General features: G+C 48.2%; 1 protein-coding gene across 2 annotated transcripts in view; it reads right to left on the bottom strand.

Annotated features, from left to right (window-relative positions):
* Nucleotides 1-4771: 4771 nt before the first annotated feature.
* EDEM3 (ER degradation enhancing alpha-mannosidase like protein 3) overlaps nucleotides 4772-9465 on the bottom strand; it is a 34791-nt gene continuing 30097 nt past the window's right edge. For both annotated transcript variants that reach the window (XM_068141329.1, XM_068141330.1), the window contains one exon: nucleotides 4772-8572. In XM_068141329.1, the coding sequence (XP_067997430.1) occupies nucleotides 8166-8572 (407 nt within the window). In that variant the 3' untranslated portion in view covers nucleotides 4772-8165. The remainder of the gene's footprint in view (nucleotides 8573-9465) is intronic.

Below are 9465 nucleotides of genomic sequence, written 5' to 3'. Positions count from 1 at the left end.
ATTGTCCTGGACTTGCTGGGAATGTTCAGCAAATGCCCTTCCCTCCCAATCTCTCTTTGGATTTATCTTTTTGATAACACTCCTGGACTGAGTGGAGCAGGATCCATGTTGACTGCTCATGGAGGACTCATACCTGCAGGTGCTTTATTTTCTTGATGCTATTGGGAATCACACAGAGGCTTTAGTGTCGTGGGTGATGAGCAGCCTGGAAACCCTCTGGGCAGACAGAGAGGATGGACAGCAAAATAATGTAACAGAGAAGCATGTCAGAATGTCCTTGAAGAGGATCATCAAAGGAGCCAGTTAATTACCTGACTATACTGCTGGCTCCTGGCTCCCACAAACCTTTCACTGATACTGGACTTCAATCCCCAAACCATACCATTCAGAACTCAACCTTAATTTCTTCCTTTCCCTTCAATCAGGGTTTGGGTTTTTTTTCATTAAGTCTCTCTGTGGGGACACAGAAGATAGAGCTTCAGATCCACCCTGCCACAAGGCCTTAGTGGCCATGGATAGGCCACACAGAACCTGTGTAGACTTGCTGCACCTCTCCATCCCTTCATGCACAGCAGGAACAGCAGAGCCTTCCCAGTCCTGGCTGCACAGGTGAAATCTTCAGCCCAGAGAGGCCCTCATCCCATCAGCCCTCATATCTGACCCTCTCTGCAGCTGGTGGAGCTGTGTGTGGTGCTGCCACAAGACATGGTGGCCACAGCTGTGAGGGAGAGGAGGCAGTGCCCAGCAGTGTGACATGATTTTTTTGCAGAGCACCTCTTCATTGCTGTTGGAGAGCCCAGCAGTGCTCATGATGCACCACACCTCCTTTAAAGCTGAATGGTGATGCCAGAGCAAATGGGCAGCTGAAGAGCTAGAGGCATAAGCTCCAAAGATGTTGCTGTCAACATCCAAAGATTAGACTGAAGAGAACTTTTCTGTCCTCAGCTATTTCAGTTGTATCAAGTCTATAAACCAATAATTTCCTGTCACTTCAAGTTTGGAGCTGGTGATGGCTGACACACCAGACCTTCAGCATAGGAGAGGCTTGCAGCTGCATCCACCAAGGAGTGACTTTAGTAAGAGCTTTAAACAAACCAAGGGTGATTTCCAGTTGCTGCTGGCATGTCTGTGCATGCCAGCTTTGGCTGGGGGTGCTGCTTTGCAGGTGACAGTCCATGTAGGCTTTGTGCCCAGCGCGCATGTTTCATGCTGATGTTTTACAACACATCTTTGACCTTTCCCCATTGTTTTCTAAACTGAGACCAGCTCGAGCCCTGGTGACCCACCAGGTGCCTTCACCTCTCCAGCTTTGGGGGGGGTAACCTGCCTCACCTTCACATCAGCATGTGAGGGGCAGCAGTGGCGCTCATCACCTCTACCCTGCCACCTGCTGTCCCCAATGAAGAGCACCAGACTCTACAGAGCCACAAACATGAGTAGAACAGGAAGTCCCTGCTCTTGTGTTCTACACAGCTTTGAACTAAATCTCCTAAGCCTGAAAAACTGATCTGTATTATTAGTAATACAAGTGCCCCCTTGATTGATGTCATTCCAAACTCACCTGGACATGGTGAACCTGAGCAGCCTGCTGTGGGTGCCCCTGCTCTGGCAGAGGGCTCAGACTCGATCCCCATTACTGTGTGAGTCTGTGCTCTGCCATCCTGGATGTTTTCTGTGCAAAAACAGGAGATCTGAGGTTTTATTCTGAGCTTTGTTAACAATGCCAACCTCACCTGAACAGCTCCATTAGCAGGAGGTGTTGCCCTGAGTGGGCGCTAGCCCAGCATGTGATGTGGGGCTGGCACATGATACCCTGAACACCCAGAGCTGGAGCAAACAGCACTCTCCATCACTGCAGACTTCCCTTCCTCTACTCCAAGCCTTCAAGGTGTGAGCTGAATAGAAAATGTATTCCCCTTATACACATATATATAATATGTGTGTATATATATTATAATAACAATAATTTTGAGACAAGAAGTTCTTGAGAGCAATGGCTGTGAGGAAGGAGCAGGCTCCATGTGGGAGCTGGGTGATATTCTCAGGATTTTGGCATTCTGCTTTTGTGTCTATTAATAATCCCCCAGAGTGAGTCATATGGAGATGCAGCTATTCACCGAGTTGGAGCGAGCTGCTACCCCAAAATAGCAGCTCTGTAATTTTTTATGATGCTGTAATGCCAGGGCAGCCAAGATTGAGATCACTTAGCAGGGATGCTCCTTGCCTGGCAGCCCCCTCGGCCCTGTCAGGCCCCAGAATAAACGTGGGGCATCATGTGCTAGGTTACATAAAACAGCCAGGAGAGCTGGTCTGTGCTGGAAATGCCTTTTTTCCCCTCAGCCTTGCTTGCTAATTCTCTTAAAGCAGCAGGTGAGGAGCATTGGGCTGAAGGAGGGGCAGGGAGGTGGCTTCTGCTGCAGAAGGGAGTATCACACCCATCTCCAGCCACCACCATTTACCCTGCTGCCACCCTGCTGCCCATGAGGAGAAGCAGTCCATAGGAAAGCCTAAAATGCATCAAATTTGGTGCAGCCAGCTCCAGTTTCTCCTTGCTGCTCCACATTTCTCTGTGTCAAGCTCGGGGCTCCTGCCCAAAACCCAGCGACTCCTTCCCAGTGCTGTGAGGTCAACAGCAGCACCTGGTGAGGAGAGCTGGGGCAGGGTGCTCTAAGAAAGGGTGAAGCTGGTTGTCTGTTTCTTCTCATTCTCTGCCCTGCACTGCTGCCATCAGGCCTGTCCTGGTGTGGCAGCTGGTGGGGTACTCAAACTGTGCCAGAGTGCTCTCCAAAAGCTTTATGTGAGGGTGCTGGAGCCCTGGAGCAGGCTGCCTGGAGAGGGTGTGCGATATCCTTCTCTGGAGAGATTCCAAACCCACCTGGACATTGTGACCCTGGGCAAGCTGCTGTGGGTAACCCTGCTTTAGCAGGGGGGTTGAATGAGATGATCTCCAGAGCCCCCTTCAAACCCTCACCGTGCTGGGATACTATGTGGGTACCACTACCCAAGCTTGCCTGCACTCAGCCCAGCCCCGGTGGCCACCCCATCACGCTGTGTTACTCAGGGATGACTAGCGAGGAACTCACCCACGCTGGGGGTTAACGGCTGGGCTGAACTTTGGCAGGCAAACGCTGGTGGCTTGGGGCCATTCCAGCTGGGAAGATTTACTAACATTATCTTTTATGTAGCACTTAGGACAAAACTGGGACTCCTGCCACCTTCAGCTCCTGGCTGATATGAATTACCGAACAAGCAGCAGTTGAGGCTGCTTTTGTCAGAGCTGCTGAAGTCCTCCAGCTTGGGGGGAGCTGAGTGGAAAGTGGAAATGTGACAATAGAACAGCCCAACCGGTGCAATAAAGCTTAATTAAAGCTGGTTTTAACAGGAGGTGTGATGCCACCATGCCTGCCTTACCCTTCATACATCCATGCAGTGAGTGCTCCTGAGGAGTGGAAGTATTGGAAATCAACCCAGAAATAAACCGAATAACCCTGAGATCTTGTTATAAGAGAAGCAGGGCTGGGGGCATGCTCTAGCATGTCAGAGAATAGCTAATAAATGAGGAAGGATGCTGGAGGATGGTTCCTCTGAGACTTACCTAATCAAGCCCAAGAGAGACGAGAGGTTTTTTTAATCCTAATGACAGTATCGGAAGTAGTCACACTTGCACTGAAGGTGTGAGGCTCTGCACTCTCACTGCAGGAGCAGGCCTGAAAAATAATCATGAAAAATGCCTAAGTCATAGCATAAGAGAGCTTGGAACAGCCTGGTTAGAGGAGGCTGCTGAGAGCCTTCCCTATCCTCTACCACACAAAAGGGTTGCTCTGCTTGTGTCTGGCTACCCCCAGTGAAAAGTTATCCCTCATTTCAGTGTCCTGCACCGCAGTGTGCCTGCTGCTGTCAGCCATGGTTGTGCACCACTGTGTCTCATGAAGTGTCACAACAGCAAGTGTAGGGTCCTGTACCTGGGGAAGAACAACCCCTGCACCAGTACAGGTGAGGGATGACCTGCTGGGAAGCAGCTGTGTGGAGAAGTAGAGTGATGTGGACAAGTTCACTGTGAGCCACCAATGTGCCCTCTGGCCAAGAAGGCCAGTGGTGCCCTGAGGTGCATTAAGAAGGGTGTGGCCAGCAGGTCAAGGAGGTACTCCTGTCTCTTCACTCTGCCTTGAGTGAGGCCACATCTGGAACACTCTGTCCAGTTCTGGGATCTCCAGTTCAAGACAGGGAACTACTGGAGAGAGTGCAACAGAGAGCTACAAAGATGCTGAGGGGCCTGAAGCATCTCTGTGATGAGGAAAGGCTGAGAGACCTGGGGCTGTTCAGTCTGGAGAAGAGCAGCCTGAGAGGGGAATCTGATCAATGCTCAGCAAGAGCTAAAGGGTGAAGGGCATGAGGATGGGGACAGACTTTGCTCAGTGGTGCCCAGTGACAGGACAAGAGGCAGTGGGCACAGACTGGAACCCAGGAAGTGCCATCTGGATGGGAGGAGAAAACTCTTTGCTGTGAAAGTGCTGGAGCCCTGGAGCAGGCTGCCCAGAGAGGTTGTGGAGTCTCTTTCTCTGGAGAGATTCCAAACCCTCCTGGACACTGTGATCCTGGGCAAGCTGCTGTGGGTGACCCTGCTTTAGCAGGGGGGTTGGACTGGATGATCTCCAGAAGTCCCTTCCAACCCCATCATGCTGGGATGCTGTGATGACCAAAGGCCTTGCTACAAGTCAAGGCACAGAGAGGTAGCTGGGCAAGTCAGGAATTAGTGTCACTTCAGCACAGCTTGACCAGAGTATTTACATTTTATTAAATCTTTACAATCAGCAGTTATAATCAAGTACACAATTATGTACACAGATTATATACATTGTAGCCCAGGCTTTTACATCACAGTACATAGTCGCCCTTAGAAATATTGTATAGATTCCCCAGCAGACAGTAAAACCCAACAATCCTCTTACAGCACCTGTTATTAGACATCTCTCATAAGAAAATAGAGGGCTGTAAAGTGGGCTGGCTAAAAACCAAAATAGTAATAACCTTATAAAACCCCAACATACAATATTTCATTCACAGAATGGGTTTGTTTCCTATGTTCTGACTGATGCCTTTTGCAGAAGATATCCTGGTTTTAACCTCTCCCTGTACACTTAGCTGTGCCTACTGCTGTGCCTCCAGGTAGGCTGCCAGGAGGAGGAGGAGGAAGAGGAGAAGAAAGCTGGGCTCGTTGTGAAACTTCATTAAGAGACAATAAATGTAAACAATTAAGAAGATTCCTCTAAAATCAAATGATAAAATAATTGGCTGCTCTGAATTACATGGCATGGAGTAAGTGCTAGTTCCAGCTGTGATTCCTGAACTCTTCAGTGTCCAATATCATAGAAATACATGTACAATAGGTAGAGGCAATTACTGATTAATGATGTACCAGCAACATTCCACACAGAGGGAGCAGACTTCTACAAACTGGGAGGGAGAAACCCCCGTACTCCCCTCTCCAAAAGGTGTTGGGGGTCTGATGAATACATTCTTCTCACTTTTTAAGATGACAGTGAATTGAATTTTGGGATTCAATTCAAATTCTGAAAGGGAATTATTTCCAGAATGATATGAAAAGGTTCAGCTAAAGCCTACTTCCTCATCAAGTACAAAGTGAAAATAACCTGAATGAAATTCAGTTGTCTGTCCCCAAGGTCAACCTTAACCCAGGTCAGTTTTATAACCAAAGCCATGGCTCTCCTGATGGTGTCAAAAGTAGAACAAACTAAAACAAAGAAATCCAACCCAAAAGGAAGGAGGCAACACTTAGCTGAGGTAGGCCACCACCAAAATTCTTCCTCCAATTCATAGGGAATGCTGGGATCATTCAAAACCCCCTCAAAGGAGACTGCTAATATCTGCTGCTTTAGCAACACAATGTGGAAAAAGCAGCTAAATAAAACCAAACTGCTGATGGCAGAGAAAGTTGATCTTTTGATAACATTTTAAACCTACACCTAGATTTTCTGCACATAAAATAATCTGTAGTTGGCTTACTGACAGTTCTAACAATGACCAGGGTCTCCTATAGCTACAGAAACCATTCCATCTCCACCAGCAAAGCTAATAAGTGTGAAGATGAAGAGCATGGGGAACAAGGATGCTCCTTTTGTGGCACTAAGCACTGACAGACCAAAGGAGTTATCAGAAGGAAAAAGTTTGATCTGCACCTGAATGGTGGTGATGCTGCAGCTGACTGCAGTTGGCCACATGGCTTAGAGCCTGGTGCTACCAGGGGAGTGCAGCACCCTTGGGTGCTGACTTGGGCTCCAAGGACACTTAGAAGGCTCCCCTGATGGAACACATATGCAGAGCCTCACCTAATGTGATAGACACACAAAGAGATTCCAAACTGAACCCCCAGCTGCTGCAAGCCCTGCTCACTCACCCCAAGGCTCCAGGCAGCTGTTTGTGCAAAGGAATGATGCCTGCATGTAAAAGCTGATGTGTTTCCAAGGACACTTAGTCACTGTCCTGCTGCCTCCTCGCAGCGTGGCTGAGCGCTAGGTACCTGGGTGATGTTCTGCCTGGCTTGCTCTCCAGAAGGTGCCTGTGCGTTGGAGACTCTGGAAAGCAGCTGAGTAGGCATGGAGACGTTTGCCTGGGATTTCTCTGCCCATACTGTACAGGAGGACACAAATGGATACAGTATGGCTCTGACAACTAACAGCTGCACATTCAGCACACGTCATTTCACCAGCTCCATCAAAGGTGCAGTTCAGACTGGGGCTTTTTTCCCCCCTTCTCCTTTCCATTTTAACCTTCATCTTTCACCAGGTGCAGCATATAGGCAGTGTTAACTTACTCTATAATATAAAACAACTCTCTGAACCACAATTCACTACAAGCAGTCTATACAAATCAAGTGACTTCAGTATTTTGGCAGTTTCTTTGGACACAGTCAAAACATCTCTCAGGAGTTTAACCATCCCCAGTTTTATTTCAGTCGTGGGGTTCTCATCATAGGGATAACAAACTGGGACTCACACTTACCTGTAACAAGCTCCCAAAGCCCACAGTAACAGACCAGCCATCCTCACAGCTCACACCACTAAACTATGGCCCCAACCGCACTTCACTACTGGTACTGGCCTCGTTGCCTTGCAGTATCACACGTGGAAGCTTGAGTATCAAAAGGATGGCAGCAAAGTCAAGCTGTTAGAAGTAAAACTTGTAGAAAAAGGAAGATGTTTTTTGGAACAAGATCAGCTGAGCTTGCTGTCCTGACAGAGAGTATTGCCCCTTTAAACTCCATGTCATGGGGTACATTTGAGTTTCCCAACCTGGAAGGCCAAATGAAATACCTGTAACAACATCTGCCTTGTCCACTTTGCCTTAACTTCAAGCATCACTTCAACAACACACCACAAACCTTTAGTTGCTTCCCAAGGCTGTCTCAGTTTCTCTGATCCCAGGGTCCCAAGACCCCAAGGCTGTCTCAGTTCCCCTCATGGGCCCCGCTTACACAGCACACGCTGCCTTTGGTTTATAGTTTCTCTAGTTGGAAGTGAAGCAGAAGGAAAACAACTCGCCTGTCATCATGGTTGTTCTTCACGGTAACAGATGGAAGCAGTGGTGAGCAACACAAAAATCTCAGTATGATATGGCAGGACAAAATTCAGACTGCTTCTAGCTGTAGCTTGAAGACACCATAACTGGAACCATAACTTCCCCTGCTGCTGTCAATGGAGGCTTTCAACTCAGCAGAGCCCAGTGAAACCACACCTTTGCTCCAAGCAGAACAGCAGCTGCCCTGCTGCCCTGAAGTGCTCTCATGGATAACCATTATGTGGTACATTAACCCCACTGTGCTCAACTTCTGCTTTCCAGAGACCAAGGGAGGGTGACCTCTTGAAGCCTGAAAGGCAGAAGCTGGGCTGGTTCCCTGAATGAGCCTCCTGGGCTACAGCACCATGCTGTGGAGCCAGGCAAATGCTTCGATTGCACGTTCCCATTGTCAAAGAGGACACATTCAGATGAGACAAGGAGTGGGTGCTGAGTTTCTATGGTATTTTCCAGGTGGCACCTGACTGCTTGCCACAATACTGAATATGTTTTCTAGTTGTCAGATCTCAGGGCCTCACTTCCACCCAAAGAGTTCTCCACTTGTTTCCTAACAAATAAGTTATTATTACAAGTCATAGCTCATCCTTTTCCATCATTTCAAATGCTTCTATATCTTCATTCCAGTCTGCTAATATGGATTCCATAGGCTGGACTTTATTATCCCAGTTAACTTTGGAATTTGGCTCTGTCTCAGTCTGTTGTTCCTGAGGCTGGCTGTCCCCTGGTGGACATGCTGGCTCTGGAGCACCAGCCTCCTGGCTTCCAGGGACGGAGGAATCCTGATTTGAAATGGAAACACTGTCACTGGCTGCATCAGCAGGAGGTACAGAGTCAGGATCAGTAACATCAGAGCTTTCTCCTTCTTCGGGCTCCTCGCTGACTGTGCCAACATCCTGAGATGCTGAAGTAGGTTCTTCTGAATGCTGTTTATGTGAATCGTTTTCAGACAATTTCTGGTCCATATTCTCCACTTCCAAGTCTTTTAGAGGGAAGAGAAAAGCATGGTTTGAAAACTCCCCTAGGAATGCCACAGTTTATTATGTATTTGAAAAGCAAGGTCACTTCCCTTGGCTTTATCCCTCAAGGAAGTGCAGACTTACCACTGATAGGAGAAACTACTACAAAGGAGCTTCTTTTACAGAGGGAGGGGAGAGAAGACGTTTAAAGACATTTTAAACAAGGGCAAACAACACAGACTAGTTTGGGTTCCTCAAACTTGAACAGGGAGGGACTTTTTACAAAGGCAGGTAGTGACAGGAGCAGAGGTAAGGGCTTCCAACTGGAAGCAGCCTGATTTAGATTAGACGTTAGGAGGAAATTCTTCCCCATGAGGGTGGTGAGGCACTGGAACAGGTTGTCCAGAGAAGCTGTGGAGGCTCCAAGCCTGGAAGTGTTTAAAGCCAGGTTGGATGAGGCCTAGTGCAAGCTGGTCTAGTAGGAGGTGTCCCTGTCCATGGCAGGGTGGGAGTGGCACTAGACACTCTTTAAGGTCCCTTCCAACCCAAACCGCTTTGTGATTCTGTGAGTAGTGACTTCTGGGTCAGTGCTAGTTACCATCCTCCGGTCCTCAGCAAATCCCCACTGCGTGCACTGAACTTTCATACTGGATTTTAAAGCACTCCCAGGTCCACCCAGATCCCACTCCCAAGTAAGTGGGAGTCAGAGTTTCGTAAGTTCATTGAACTGTAAATTGAAGAGCCAAAGCTGAAGCCTCCCTCATCACAAGCCCACTCAGAACAACTGACACACACACATCTCAAGTAGTAATAGAGCTTTACAACAGCTGATTTATAAGTACAGCAAACTCTAGAGTTTGCTGCTTAGGCCTAGTAAACAGGCCAGTGGTATTTCAAGAGCTGTAGGGAGTTTAAC

Source organism: Melanerpes formicivorus, unplaced genomic scaffold (genome assembly GCF_026170545.1).
Source record: "Melanerpes formicivorus ecotype bairdi unplaced genomic scaffold, bMelFor1.0.p_v2 SCAF_7, whole genome shotgun sequence".
In the NCBI taxonomy this organism is placed as follows: domain Eukaryota; kingdom Metazoa; phylum Chordata; class Aves; order Piciformes; family Picidae; genus Melanerpes; species Melanerpes formicivorus.
This window is presented reverse-complemented; position numbering and strand designations above follow the sequence as displayed.